Raw genomic sequence first — 15692 nt, 5'->3', positions numbered from 1 at the left:
AACTCACAGATCTATCCACCTCTGCATGCCCAGTGCTGTGAGTAAGGAAAGGTATATGCTTCCATACGTGGCTTGACTTTTTTTTTTTTTTTTTTTTGAGACAGGGTTTCTCTATATAGTCATGGGTGTCCTGGAATTCATTCTGTATACAAGGTTGGCCTTGAACTCAAGAGATCCATCTGCCTCTCCCTCCCAAGTGCTGGGATTAAAGGCCTGGGCCAAGAACTCCTGCCTTAATTTCTTTTTTTTTCTTTTTCTTTTTTCTTTTTTAAACAAAAAGAAGCGATTTTAAGACATACCAGAAGAAGGCATCAGATCCTATCACAGATGGTTGTGAGCCACCATGTGGTTGCTGGGACTTGAACTCAAGACCTCTGGAAGAGCAGTCAGTGCTCTTCACCGCCGAGCTACCTCTCCTGTTCCTTTTTATGTGGATGAGTGTTTTGCTTGGACCATATGTATGCCTGGTATCCAGAAGAGGGGGGTCAATCCATCACCCTGGAACTAGAGTTCTAAAAGGTTGTTAACCACAAAGGTTCTATGAACTTTGTCTTAGCAGCTGAGCCATCTCTCTGGCCCTAACATGGGACAAGTGCTTTTAGCCAGTGAGCTGTTTTGGTAACACCTTAAAAAAACATTTTGAGCAGGGTGTTTTAGCACATGCCTTTGATCCTAGAAGGGAGGCAGAATAGGCAGGAATCTCTGAGTTCAAGGCCAGCCTACTAGCAACTTTAAGGCCAGTCAAGGTTATGTGAGAGCCTATCTCAAAAAAAAAAAAAGAGAGAGAAAGAGACTTTTTTTTTTCCTTTTGAGATAACATTTCACATAGCCCAAACTGACCCTGAACTTAATACGTAGCTGAAGATAACCTTAAACTTGTGATCCTTCAGTGTCTCCTCCTGAATGCCAGGTTATAAACTCGCCTTCCTCCCTCCTTTTTCAGCGACTTGAGAGGCCCAGCACAGTTCTGTGTCCTCATTTGTTGAGTGTTGGGCAGCCATTTCTATAGCCCAGGTCTAGCCCTCTACCAGCTGTAAAGCCCAGCAGAGTGTTTTGCAAGACCAAGCAGGGAGTTGGTGGGCCACTTTCCCCAACATTGGACCACCTCCTTCCACAGAGAGGGGAACTTGTGAAGATAGGGCTTGTTACTTTTCATTGGCCCCAGAGGAGCAGCCCAGTGCTCTGAGGGGAAGGGCTTGGCAGTGATTCCCAGAAGTAGACATTCCTGGCTTCTGACCTGTTCTTACCTCCCCTGGCCTCGCTCGGGGAAGGCCTTGGGAACCCTGCTGTTATCTTCTCACATGGGCAACTGTCCATTTTAGTCTTAGTCAATGTCTACCAAGTTCTTGCCTCGGTCCAGGCTCTGTGTGGACCCTAGGAGGAGACTCAGGCAAAGGACTAGACAGCCTGCACCCACACCTACAGTGGAACTGTTACAAATTCTCCAGGAAGTCCCCAGCCTCTGTGGATCTGGACTCTGTACCTGAAGAGATTAATACAGGTTTGGACAGGTCTGGATTGTAAGGACTGTTGGGTTCATCCTAGCTATTATTGCCTCCCTCCGGGTAGCAGAGGCAGGGTGGGGCCAGCTTTTTCAGCCTTTTTTTTTTTTTTTTTTTCTTTTTTTTCGGAGCTGGGGACCGAACCCAGGGCCTTGCGTTTGCTAGGCAAGTGCTCTACCACTGAGCTAAATCCCAACCCCTTCTTCAGCCTTTTTCTATGGACACAGACTGACCTATGGCCTCCTTTCCGTTCTCCTAGGCAAAGCAGGCAACACTTCGTGTGTTTAGCTCTTTCCCTCTTGGGATTTTCCTCTGAGGCAAGCCAGGAGAGGAAAGGTCACTCTGGCTTCCAAGTACAAACTATCTTCCTTCTATCTTGGCTGAGATGGGATTATCCTTGGGTAATCCTGACATTTTCCCATACTGACCCATCATGGGTGGGTCACAGTCTGAATAATTAAAATTATCATTAGGTTATGTGCGTGTGACATCTGCGAAGGTGTGCATGAGCCAATATGCCCATGTGAATGTTCAAACACAAGTCTGTGGACTCAGTTCTTTCCTTTCACCTTTGTGTGGGTTCTAGGTATTAATCTCAGGTCCTCAGCCTTGTGTTGCAAGTATTTGTATCCACTGAGCCATCTCACTGTCACCCAGGCTGAATACTTTAGATACTTTACACAGCTCCTCCCAATAGAGACTTCCAGTATCCAGAGAGTCAGGCTGTCATTATCCTATCTTACAGACAGAACAATTGAGGCTTAGACTCTCTTAAGGCCATACAGTTAAGCTGTATGGCCAAGGATTCTGACCAAATTTGACACAGAACACCCAAGCATTAAGCTTTCTGTTCTGCTGCCTCCAGGGTGTGCTCCAGCCATGCCCTACCCAGATTATAAGATGGGGGCTCTGCAGCATATTCAACTTCCCTGAATTGGTGTGTATGCCTTTAGCCTTTTTCTGTATTTTAAATATCAGCAACAATAAAACCAGGAGAGCTTTGCTTCTTTATTTTAAGTCTGAATCAACTTTCTGGCTTCATCTTCCGGGAGGAAGCCAGCCTTTCATCCCTTAGTTCTTGGTGTCCAAGCGGCTAGCTGCTGTGAGGACCATTCATTCTCCCAATTTCCGTTCCCCCATTACAGCTGCTATTCGGTACTAGGCCATCAGCAAAATCAGTAGGTAGAGGGGCAACAGGAGATTGTCTATCTGAGTCGTGTATGCTTCCAGAAGCGACACAGTGCTGATGGACCCCAAAATCCAAGCATAGCTGGAGTTCAGGTCTACTCCACTGTCAAAGATTAGGATCAGAGCCACAGAGATGATTTGTGCAAATATAGATGTCATAGTTCCCTCGAATGTTTTCTTAGTTCCAGGCCAGCGGATCTCCCCCATGGTGCTGCCAAATATGGAGGCCACAGTATCGCCCACACCCACAGCCAGGACCCCAGCATAGGGGACCAGGGCTCTTGCTCCTCTGAGGCTGCCCTTCTGTGCACAGGGTCTGGGGATCAGCCAAATGGGAAGAGACATGCCCAGAAGCAGGTAGATGTGCGTCAGGATGAGGGGCCCGCTGTCCCGTTCATCCAGGAAGAGGGACAGAAGGCTCCGCAGAGTGTGACCCAGGGGCTTGATTCTGAAATAGCGCACATACTCCAGGAAGATGAAGACAGCCAGACACACGGTGGCGGCCACATACAGCAGTGGCCGGTCAAAGATGATACCAGGGATGTAAGTGGCCACCACAATGAAGTGGAAATACTTTCTGGTAATGGTAGGAGCCTTGTGCTTCTTGGACTCAGAAGATGACCGCTTGGCATTCTGGTACAGCACCACCAGGCAGGCCATGGTGGCCAGCAAGGACCAATAGGCTAGGAGGTAGATGCGAGTTTCTGTGTAGAAGAGGAACTGAAGAAGCCAGAGCAGGGGGTTCCTACGAATGAGCCAGTGCAGCCAGGGCAGAACCACACCAAGGCCCAGCACACAGGTCATGAGGTGGAAGAAGATGGAGGAGGCCCAGGTGCCCGAATCCATGAAGACAAAGAGGGTGCTGAAAAAGACGCCCATGAGCACCATCCCTACCACCACCACCAACAGGAAGAAGTCCACTGGGTCCCCCTGGCTTTCAGTCAGAGAGCGCTTGATGAGCTGGTTGAGGACGAAGCTAATGCCACCCAATACCAGCAGTGCCTCCCCAGGAGTGAAGCAGCGGGGCAGCAGGTACAGCAGGATCATGTTGAGATAAACAAATATTAGCAGGACTTCCAGGACCTCGATCACCTCGCCCACGCTGAGCGAGTGCTTCATAATATAAATGATAATACCTCCGGCCAAACCCGAGATGGCACAAGTATTGGTGGGCACCGGGCGAGTAATGCCCAGTGCCAACACCGAGGAGAAGAGGGCCACTGCCATGCCAGTGGCTGCAACCACAATGCCGAAGCGCTCGAAGTATGGGTTCCCTGCAGTCAGGCAGCGCTCCTTCATGACCAGCCCAAGCAAAGGCATGACCATGGAGGCCGGTAGTAAGCCACTGTTCGCGGACATTCGGAACTGGAAAACAGCATTCCCCTGCTGGAGCAGCCGGTCCCACTTGTACTGGACGTAGAAGGCCTGCACTGCTAGGGCCACGGCGCACCAGGAGTATCGGTCCCACACTGCAGCGTGGATGCTCAGCACCACTGCGAACACCACTGCAGCCTCCGCCAGCACTGACCCGCTCAGCGCAAACCCAGACTCCGGGGCTTGGGGAGGCACTGTCGGGTCATGTCTCTAGGCCTGGGTATCTTGGGAGAAGAAGCTTGGTGACTAGGGACGCCTTGGCTTCTGGGGCCCTCAACCCGCCAAGCTGAGGGGCAGCAATTTCACCCAGGCAGCGACCTTCTCCAGTTTCCAAAAGAGTGCTTCACCGAGGGCCACTCTGAGGCCTGGGAGCCGGCGCCCAGTCACCCTCCACCGCTTTCAACCTACGGTGTAGCAGATGTTTGCACTCTTCACCTCTTACAGGCTCCACTGCCACCGCCGCGGACTCGCCTCACACCAGGGCAGCGCCATCTTGACAGCCCCATCCTAGCCACGCCCACCACCACGTGATTGAAAACCCAGGCCCCCGGTCTGGCGGTGCGCGGTCACGTGGGTGCAGCGTATAGGGGCGGGGCTGGGACGCGCGCGCGAAGATGGCGGCTGCCGCCGGTGGGCCGTGTGTGAGGTGCGGAGTGGGGCGCAGCGAGAGGGTGGGGGGTGGCCGTGAGGCGCGGGGTAGGAGCTGGGCGGGAGTTGGAAACGGGACCCAGTGGCAGTGACGGAGACGGGCCCGGGCTGGGTGGACGGACACTTGCCGGGGAGGCGGTTAGGTCCAAACCGTTCCCGCTCGCGGGGCTGAGGACACTTTTTGGAGCGGGCCGGCCGCTCTCCTTTCTTCGTGGTCCCTATGCCTCCTGTCTTCCCCATACACCCACGCTTCCTGCACTACGCTCCCTGTAGGCACTGCGGGATATTTCGGGGTCTTCTGGAAGATCCACCCCACCGCTATCCCTGCCTTGCTGTCCCTGTGCCCTGCTCCGCCTCGGGTGTGCCTTGCCCACGCCGCGAGTTCTTCCCGCGAGCATCCTTAGTTCCCGCCTTCTTTTATTTTTGGCTAATGCCGATATTGATTAAATCAGCAGGCATGCCTTCATCTTCCAAATGATTCCGGGTGCTGTGCCAGGGTTCGGACACAAGATGAATTACCCCAAAACAAACATAGTTCTCACGGAGTTCTTTCTTTCCTTCTTTCTTTCTTTCTTTCTTTCTTTCTTTCTTTCTCTTTCTTTCTCTTTCTCTTTCTCTTTCTTTCTTGTTTTTCTTTTTTGAGGTAAGATCTTTTGTATCACGTGCAGGCCTTGAGATCCCTGTTTTCTTGCCTTTGCCTCCTTGGTGCGGAAATTACAGACATGGATTGCGAGAGCCCCACTTGCCTTTAAAGAGCGCTTACTAGCGCCAGACCCCGGGAAAGTGCCTTGCAGGCCTTATCTCATTCATTTTCCACAACTAGGAGAGGCACCTCCTGTTACACAGGACTCAGAAGTCCAGTTCATACATAGGCAGTCCCCCTCGTCTGCCCCTCGTGATAATCCCCATGAGGATTCAGATCGAAGGCTCTAAAGCCTTAATCAGCCCTCTGTATGTATCCACGTTATAGATGAGAAGTGTCTTCACCTCTCCTCCTCCCCTAAAATGTAAACATTCCATGTCGCCCGGAATTGACTCTGCTAGTTTTATTTGCTATTGTTCCCTGCTGAACCCTTAAACACCCAGACAAACATGTAAATATCACATTGCCTGTCTTTCTCTACAGTAGCCTCTTCACCGTCCACGGGCAGCAATTTCTTTGGAGCTTTCTGTGGATAAAGTGTGATTCTTGTGGGGGCCAGTTTGGTTTTCTTCCCCCTGTTGTTTCATGCTAGGCCTTGTATCCACAGCTATGGAGAAATACTTGTATGAAAACTTTAAAAAATGAATTTTTCAAAAGGAAAGGAAAATTTTGACTTGCCAGCAGGCTTTTAGCTTTCTGTGGAACTTCAAACCTATCTTTGAGGGAGGGAGGACTTTAACTGAACCTAGGGTTTTTATTTTACTTTTGTTTTGAGGTCCTAGGGGTCAAACCCAGGGCCTCATGAATGCTAGGCAAGCACTCTAGTACTGAGTCACAACCTGAGGGCACCTAGCAGTAGGATTCTAGGTACTGCCTTGGTCTAGTAACACAATGACTTTTAGCACTGAAAAGTATGTGTCTTAGCAGTTTGGAGTAGTGGGCTGTGTTTCAAAAGCTCGAGATCTGGAGCAAGAAAACGTCCATCCTGGTTTTTGTACCTACTGCTTTATGACTGGTCTTAGAAGTCGCCGTGTCGGGGTTGGGGATTTAGCTCAGCGGTAGAGCACTTGCCTAGCAAGCGCAAGGCCCTGTTGGTCCCCAGCTCCGAAAAAAAAAAAAAAAAAAAAAAAAAGTCACTGTGTCATTTCAAGCTCCTACTTCTCCAAATGGAAATCGTCTTAATCCTTGTGTGCAAGGTGTGTGTACACTTGTGCTTGTGGAGGCTTTTCTTGGTCCATCCCTATTTTACCAAGGCGGGGTCTCCCTCCCGATGAATGAATTTGGAGCTTGCTAATTCAGGGCGTTCTTTGGTCTTCTCATCAGATGCTTTATCCATTGAGCCATCTCTGTAGTCTTGTGTTGTTAGAGGCGTAGTGGAGCAACCATGAAACCTGATGATCTATGTAGCTGTGACTGGTCTGGCAGTGTGACATCCCCCCTGACCCCCCAGTCATTCTGTTGTTGCATTTGCAGGTGTGTGCAGAGAAGCCAGCACCAGTGGCACTGGAGTGACACTCAACCACACAGAATCCTGTGAAAGTCACTCAGAATGTGGCAGAAAGTTGGTTTGGACATTGGTATTTTGATGTCTCTTGGTGTTCTTCAGTTAATGTGTTCGTAGAGCCTGAGTAGTGCAAGGGTGTGAAAAAGTAAAGATATTTTTGGAAAGCTATTGCTGGACCTAGTGTGGTGGTGCACACATTAAATCCCATCAGGGCAGTGGTGGTGCACACATTAAATCCCATCAGGGCAGTGGTGGTACCCACATTAAATCCTAGTAGAGGTAGGCTGATCTCTGAGCTCCAGGCCAGTCAGAGCTACACAGTAAAACCCTGTCTCAAAAAAGTTAAAAGCTATTGCTACTGAGTTTAAGTCCTAGTTTACAAGAGAGCCTGTGCTTTCTGGAATCAGGTAGACAGTGGCTGTGTTTGTTTCTGTGTAGAATATAACTGTTTCTTAAAAAGACTGGATTTGGGCTGGAGAGATGGCTCAGTGGTTAAGAGCACTGACTGCTCTTCCAGAGGTCCTGAGTTCAATTCCCAGTAACCACATGGTGGCTCACAACCATCTGTAATGAGATCTGATGCCCTCTTCTGGTGTCTGAAGACAGCTATAGTCTACTTAAATATAATAAATAAGTAAATTTTTAAAAAATAATAAGAAAAAAGACTATGTTCATGAGAATGACTCAAGTAGCTCAGTGTTATTTTTCATCCAAAAGTCTTTAAAATGTTCTTTCTTGAACATTTTATTTATTATTTTCATGTCTGTGAGTATTTTGCCTGCATGTATGTCTGTGTATCACCTTTGTGTAGTGTCTTGGATCTGAAATCACAGAGGGTTGTAAGTCACCTTGTGATGCTGGAAATTGAACCTGGGTTCTGTCTAAGAGCAGCCAATGCAGCCCCTTCCCCCCAAAGTTTCAACCAGATGGATGTCTCTAAGGAGAATAAGCAGTGTCTGATGTGCTTTTATTTATTTTTAGATTTTATTTTATGTATTTGTGTGTACACCAGCAAGAATTTATGTGCACCAGGTGTGTTAGTGGCCACAGAGGCCAGAAGAAGGTGTTGATCTTCTGGAACTGGAGTTACAGGCACTTGTGAACTGCTTGGTATGGTTGCTGGGAACCAACCCCAGGTCCTCTCTAATAGCAGTCATCTCTCCCACTCCTCCCTCTCGCATTCTCTCTTTCTGTTTGTGCCATGGTGTGTGTGTGTGCAGGTCAGAGGACAGCCCCCAGAATTCTGTTTTCTCCTTCCATGGTTTTTGGTTTTTCGAGATTCAAGACAGGGGACCTCTGGGTAGCATTGGCTGTCCTGGAACTCACTCTGTAGACTGGGCTGGGCTTGAACTCAGAGACCCGCCTGCCTCTGTCTCCCCAGTACCTAAGTTAAACGCGTGTAGCACCACCTCCCAGACTCTCTTTTCATCTTAATGTGGCTTCAAGGATTGAGTGCAGATCTCCAGGCTTGAGTAGCAACTATCAGCAAGTGTTTGTGCCCATGAGCCACCTGGCTGGCCCTTTGCCTCTGAGAAATAAAGTTCTATGTTGTTTCCTAGAATTTTAGATTAGTGATCTGTATGTTAGTATATTTTTACATTTATGTATTTATTTATGTATTGTATGGATGTTGGTGTGTGTTTGCTAAGGAGTGCATGTGGAGGTCAGGAATACCTTGCCAGAATCTGTTTTTTTCTTCCACTGTGTGTGTGTGGAGGGGGAGTTGGTCCTGAGATTCAATTCTTTAGGCTTAGTGGTAAGTAACTGGGTAATCTTTACCCATTTATAGTCCATCGATGCATTAAAAAAACAAAAACAAACTTAGTATGTGTCTGTGTACGAGGGAGCATGAGTTCGGTGTCATAGCCGGTGAGCAAAGGACACATCCAAGTTAGTCCTTCTGCTCTACAGTCTGGGGCTGAACACGGCTTGCAAGGCTTTAGCAGCAAGAGCTACACCACCTTGCAGGCCCAGTCAGTATGTTTTTTAAAAAGTCACCTCTGAAGCTACACACTTGTCTTCAGTTTCTCTCCTGTCCACTTAGTTCAGATGTGGTGCACACTTAGTTCCCGGAGGATAAAGGTAGAAGCGGTTTCCCTCCTGAGCCTTTAGGCCGGCTGTGTGAGTACCAGCCTCATCTGTTGTGTCTGCACACTCCTTCCCTCCCTTGCCTGTGGGACCGAGTCTTTCTTCTGGAGGCAGTTTCTAGTGCCTCTGATTCTGTCTTGTAGGTGTGAGTTCCTCTGGAGTCTGCATCGTTAGTATCAGCCCATAGTACTTCCTTTTTGCAGATTGTGTAATGTGCTGTTGGGTGACAGACTTTTCCTGGGGAGATGCAACACATGCACCTCTACTCAGTGTAGGAGGAGCCACAGAAGACCAAAGGGATGCATGCACCAGTGCACGGGTGAGGGGTTACTTACAAGGAGCAGGAAGAATGCAGAATCCTCTTCAGAGCCAGGCGGGGTGGCTCACACCTTTAATTCTTGCACTCAGAAGGCAGGCAGATCTCTTGAGTTTAAGGTCAGCCTGGTCTACAAAGTAAATTGCAGGACAGCCAGGGCTACGTAGAGTAACCCCGTATCAATCAATCAAACAAGCAAACAGTTTGATACAGCAGCTGCATCAGCAGAGAGCCCATCTCATCATGGTGACAACTGAAGACTGCGGTGCTGGGGGTGTCTGCAGTTTGCAGGCCTTGCAGGGAGCTGCATAACTGGAGCAGCTCTTCTCTGGGCAGTGTGGCTGGTCAGGGTCCCTTCCCCAGCAACTGTCTACTCACATTTATACTATGGGCAGGGGCCCTCCCTGACAAGTGACCCCTTGTGATCATGGTTTCCTCCTACGCCCTCCCTGTAGGCCTCCCTTGCCTCCTGGAGGGCATGTCGCACCCGAGGAACATGCTCTATGACAGAGCCTTCCCAGTTTGTAAGCAGCATCAAGTCTTAGACTTATATCTTCATCATTCACAGACAAGTGCAGAGTGTAGGGCCCATTAACACCATTCAACAAAGATTCTATTCTTTATAAATAAAGTACCCATTTTAGTCTCTTCCATCCAGCTTCAAGTGCTTTAACTTGTTTTTCTGTTCCAAGTAGATTAGATTCTAGATTAGAGTCTAGAAGGGACTTATACCATTGTCCTCTGACACACTTGTATTTAGCTCATACTGTTTTTTTTTTTTTTTTTTAATTATTTATTTAATGTATATGAATACACTGTAGCTGTTTTCAGACACACCAGAAGAGGGCATCAGATCCCATTACAGATGGTTGTGAGCCACCATGTGGTTGCTGGGAATTGAACTCAGGACCTCTAGAAGAGCAGCCAGTGCTCTTAACTGCTGAGCCATCTCTCCAGCCCCCAGCTCATACTGTTCTTAAAATTTATTTTATTTGTGTGTGTGTGTGTGTGTGTGTGTGTGCGCGCGTGCGCGCGCACGCATGCATGCGTGTGTATGTGCGTGCCATAAGCACACATATGAGGTCAGAGGACAGCCTGAAAGAGCTGCTTTGTCCCTCTCTTTTCACTGTGTAAGCCCCACAGTCCCCAGGTTCAGTGACAAGAGCCTTTACCCACTGAGCCATTTCATGGGCCCTCAGCATGTAATGGTACATATATTCATGATGGCCTCTTGTATGTCTGCTGCTGTGTTAAGGTGATGGTTGGCCACTAAGAACTGGAAGCTTCACTGCAATCCATATACTTGCTAGTTTACAGGACAAGTTCTTTTTCTGACACAGGGTCTCATAGCCCAGGGCTAGCCTGTGTAATCGAGGCTACCCTTAAATTCCTGATGATTCTGACTCCATCTCCCAGGGCTACAGGATTATAAGCTGGAGCCACTAAACCCAGTGCATGATGAATTCCTTTTTTCTTTTTAAAAAAGATTTCTTACTAATTGTTTTTAAAGATTTATTTATTATATATAAGTACACTGTAGCTGTCTTCAGACACACCAGAAGAGGGCATCAGATCTCATTACAGACAGTTGTGAGCCACCATGTGGTTGCTGGGAATTGAACCTGAGTCTTCTGGAAGAGCATCCAGTGTGCTTAACCACTGGGCTGTCTTTCCAGCCCTGCTCATAACTTTTCTAACTACATTTCCAGGTGATCCACTTCAGACTTCCTTGGGCATTATATGCAAGTGGCGCATAGATTTACATGAAGGCAAAAACCAGTACATGCCACTAAAAATAAAAATAAAGGTCACAGACACACACATAACACACAGAGACCCAAGGGAAAAACAGAATGCAACATTGTTTCATTTGTTTGGGAAAGGAAAGAGGAAAGAAAGTTTTACTGAACACTGGTTTTTTGAGAGCAACTCTAGCTCCCTGCCTCTCCCTCCCATGTGCTGGCCTCACAGGTGCGCCTGCCCAGCCAAAACATTTGATTACCTAACAAAATGATCGTGATACGGTTTTTATAATTGAGAGTGTTTTGTTTTTCCTTTTCATGTTTGTTTTTTATTTTCTATTTAGCTTTACTTAAGGAATAATTATCAAAAATTAAACATACTTAGAACATACAACATGTTTTTATATTTCTGTATATGTGGAGCAAAATGATATATTCCATTGAGAAATGTTACCTCCTTCCTTCTTCTCTCTTTGGTAGGCTCTCACTCTGTAGCCTAGACCAGCCTTGAACTTGCCTCAGCTTGCTGATGGTTGGTATTACAAGCATTTGGTCTTGTGCTTAGCCTGAAATTTTTTTTAAAAGAAATATTTTATATATGTAAATATACTGTAGCTATCATCAGACACACCGGAAGAGGGCATCAGATCCCACTACAGATGGTTGTGAGCCACCATGTGGTTGCTGGGAATTGAACTCAGGACCTCTGGAGGAGCAGGCAGTGCTCTTAACCACTGAGCCATTTCTCCAGCCCGAGGATTTTTTTTTTTAATTTATTTTAAAAATTTATAACTTTATGTGTATGTGTGTGCATGTGTATGCCAACATGATGGGTGTCCTCGGGGACCAGAGGGCAGTGTTAGATCTCGCAGGCAGTTGTGAGCTGTTTGACGTGGATGCTGGGAGCCCAGTGCAGGCTCTCAGGAAGAGCAGCAAGCACACTTAACGGTGGCGTCATCTCTACAGCTCCACTTTCTTTTTTTTTTTTTTTTTTTTTTTTAATTTTTTTATTTATTTATTATGAGTACACTGTAGCTGTCTTCAGACACACCAGAAGAAGGCATCAGATCTCATTACAGATGGTTGTGAGCCACCATGTGGTTGCTGGGAATTGAACTCAGGACCTCTGGAAGAGCAGTCAGTGCTCTTAACCACTGAGCCATCTGTCCAGCCCACAGCTCCACTTTCTTCCCATTACATGCTCCTTGAATTTGTTCTGTAGCTGAGGATGACCTGGGATCCCCATCTCCTACCTCCACCTCCCCAGCACTGGGATCACAGGGATATCGAGGGCCGTCTGGTCTGATTTACGTGGTCCTGGAGATGGAACCAGGGCTTGGGCTTGTTGAGCAAGCAACTCTGTCAGCCGAGCAGCAGTTCCTGCAACCGAGCATTAGACTTTTCCAACAGCACTAACCACAGCCTTGGGCATGCTAGACGCATGGCAATTGCCAGTTTAAAGAAGGTCCCCACGTTTACATTTGCTACATCCAGGCTTGTCAATTAAGTAAGCCTTGACAGCGCGTGTGAGCACTTGGAGAACACTGAACCTCTTTAGTGTCCTCGCCTCTATGTCATTATTGAGGCTGCTTTATTATCAGCATAAAGAGAAAATTTTGTTCCAATTACTGGATCTAGTCCCTCAGTTATTTTTGGACTGTGAATGTTATCCTGTTATCAGAAAAAGATGATATGTGGTCCAGTGCACTGGTGTGGGAGTTGGTAACTGTGGGTTTAATAGATGAAAGTTGTCTTTATAGATGATTAAGTGTCAGGAGAGACATAGTGTTTAGGAGTGTTTATGCCTCTGATGGGAAATCCCTGGTGGCAGCCGTGGTGTACATGGCTCTCACACTTTGTGTTTCAGTCTCTCTCTTTTACCATGTATTGGTTTATTGTACACACGAGTGGGGTATGTGTGCCGTAATACAGGTGTGGAGCTCCGAGGATGATTCAGAAAGAGTTGGTCTCCCCTTCCATGTGGGTCCCAGGAATTAAACTCAGGTTGTGAGGCGTGGTGCCAAGCAGCTTCACCCACTGAGCCATCTTCCTGGCCCTTGTTTGTGGTTCAGTCTTTTTTTTTTTTTTTTTAATTTATTTATTATATATGAGTACACTGTGGCTGTCTTCAGACACACCAGAAGAGGGCATCAGATCTCATTACAGATGGTTGTGAGCCACCATGTGGTTGCTGGGATTTGAACTCAGGATCTCTGGAAGAATAGTCAGTGCTCTTAACCACTGAGCAATCTCTCCAGCCCTTTGTTTTAGTCTTAATGAGAAAAACTGTTTTCAGTTTTTTTCCCTTTAAATTTTGTCTGTGGGGTGGATCTGTGCATTGAATGTATGTTGACATGTATAGACACAGATATATATGGAGGCCCTAGACGGATTGGAGCTTCTTCAACTGTGCTCCACTTTATTCACTAATGTAGAATCCGAGACAATCTACACACAGCAGTATGTCGTGTCTAGCTAGCCAACTTGTTCTAGGGATCCTTTCTTGTCTCTGCCATCTGAATGCTGGAATTAGTAGGTATCTCTCTCTCTCTCTCTCTCTCTCTCTCTCTCTCTCTCTCTCACACACACACACACACACACACACACACACACACACACACACACACACACACAGCATTTACATTGGTGGTTCTGGGATCTGAAGTCCCATCCTTATGCTTGGCCATGGGCGTTTTATCCACTGAGCCATCTTGTCAGCCCATGTTTTTGTTGATTTATTTTTCATTTATTTGTATGTGTGAGCGATCTCACTGGCCCTTAGAATTTATTTTTGAGCCAGGAATCTGCTGTTTCCTGAGGACATTAAACTTGGTATTTGTTATATTGCTTGGAATTCTCTAACTCCCAAGTGCTGGGATGACACGTGTGAACCACCACACCTGGTTCTGTAGTGCTGGGATCAAACCTGCGGCCTTATGCATGCCTTGTACATGCTTCATGCATACCTTGTGCAATCCAGGTGAATACTTTACCAATGGAGCTGCATTTGCACCTCTGTGGAAACTTCTAAATTACAAGTATTTATTTATTTTGTGTGTGTGTGTGTGTATGTATGTGTGTGTGTGTGTGTATGTATGTATGTGTGTGTATGTATGTATGTATGTATGTATGTATGTATGTATGTATGTATGTGTGTGTATGTATGAGCAACTTGTGGAGTTCCTCTTCTTCCACCGTATGGGTTCCTGGTACGGCAAACCTTAGCAGCAAGCACAGTTTTAAGAGATGATGTTCTCATATATCATATAGCTCAGGCTGGCCTTGAGCTCTGTGGGATTAGCTGTCTTTGTTTTTATATGCTGTGTGGCTTAAGCTAATATCTTATACTTTTAGACCACGTACAATGATCCATTCTTGTATTCCCAGCACGTAGGCCGAGGCAGGAGGATCATTTTAAGTTTGAGACCAGGGTGTACTAAGTAATTAATTTCAGCCCAGCTTGGGCTATGGTATGAGATCTTGTATCAAAAACCTACTAATAATAAAAATCAAGAAACAATTTAAAAATCCTATGTTCTTATATTTGAAGAACAAAATTATGTCTGTGCTTCCTTTTTTCAGGAGCAGTAGAGAACTCTGGACGATTCTCCTCGGGAGGTCAGCTCTTAGAGAATTGGTGAGTTGCAGTGTCCTAGACTGATTTTTAGTAGTTTTCATAATTTTAATTACAAAAACAAGATCAGAAAAACCCCAAATGGAGACTTGTGTTCTTGTGTAGCTACTGAAATTTTCTAGGTCACCCTTTGCTTGTGCCATGTGTTCTGTAAAGACAGTCATGCTAACACTGAGGCTGCCTGAGAACATGCTGCAGAGAGCGTCTGCTGCTTGGGCTGAGAAAGGCTCTCAGGCCTCTTGTCTCACGCTTTCTGTTTGCCTTTAGTAGTCTTTACTACCATTCTCTAAGCTCTGGGAGGACTTCACTACCAGCCCTGCCCAGGTTCTCTCAGATCTGAGGGTGAAAGACACACACACGCAACACACACACACTCACACTCACACACACACACACACACACACACACACACACACACAGAGAGAGACAGACAGACAGACACACACTCACACATACACACACAAGCTTATTTTTTATATGCTTAGCTCAATGGCTGGGCCTTCCTTAGCTATAGAGCCCTTCTTTTCACTCCCAGCTCAGCACTCTAAATCTGCCCTCAGCTTAGTTGCGTTTCTAATCTCCCACCTGTCTCCCCAGGCCCAGTTGGGGAAGTCCTGTCTATTCCACCCAGCTCACTGGCCACTAGCATCTTTGTTGATTGACCAACTGGGGAACAGGACCTTCAGGGTTCACATGCAGATTTCCGATCGGAGCATCAGAACCACCCTCTACAGCCTTTAGCTTCCATATCAGAGAGGCTCTGAGTTCTATATGATCAGAGAAGGATAACCATTCATGTCGGTCCTTCAGTTTCTTACCCTGTGAAGAGTGATCTGGTGACATTCACTTACTGTTCACCTTCTGTTATACATAACACAGCCTTACACCTATCTTAGAACCTTATATGATATACCTTCAGCTGCTCTAGAATGGATCCTTAGAGAAGGACATCTTAGAGAGTGTTGTGTGCTCAGTCCTCTAGTACAGCACATCTGGGCATGGTTCATATTGTAACTCCAGTACCCCAGAGGCTGGAGTAGATCTCAGGGTTAG

At 46.8% G+C, this 15692-nt stretch overlaps 2 protein-coding genes across 2 annotated transcripts in view; one reads left to right on the top strand and one right to left on the bottom strand.

Moving 5' to 3' along the window:
• Positions 1-2488: 2488 nt before the first annotated feature.
• Dolk (dolichol kinase) lies at positions 2489-4589 on the bottom strand. The gene is given in 2 exon segments (XM_032902871.1): positions 2489-4244; positions 4247-4589. Coding segments are annotated over 2 exon segments (1608 nt in total). The 5' UTR covers positions 4271-4589; the 3' UTR covers positions 2489-2660.
• Positions 4590-4639: 50 nt separating this feature from the next.
• Nup188 (nucleoporin 188) overlaps positions 4640-15692 on the top strand; it is a 56747-nt gene continuing 45694 nt past the window's right edge. The window contains exons 1-2 of the mRNA XM_032902870.1: positions 4640-4710; positions 14588-14642. Coding sequence (XP_032758761.1) covers positions 4679-4710; positions 14588-14642 — 87 coding nt within the window. The 5' untranslated portion in view covers positions 4640-4678. The remainder of the gene's footprint in view (positions 4711-14587; positions 14643-15692) is intronic.

The sequence above is a fragment of the Rattus rattus genome, chromosome 5 (assembly GCF_011064425.1).
Source record: "Rattus rattus isolate New Zealand chromosome 5, Rrattus_CSIRO_v1, whole genome shotgun sequence".
In the NCBI taxonomy this organism is placed as follows: Eukaryota; Metazoa; Chordata; class Mammalia; order Rodentia; family Muridae; genus Rattus; species Rattus rattus.
Note: the sequence above shows the minus strand (reverse complement) of the source record. Positions and strands in the feature narration are given on the sequence as shown.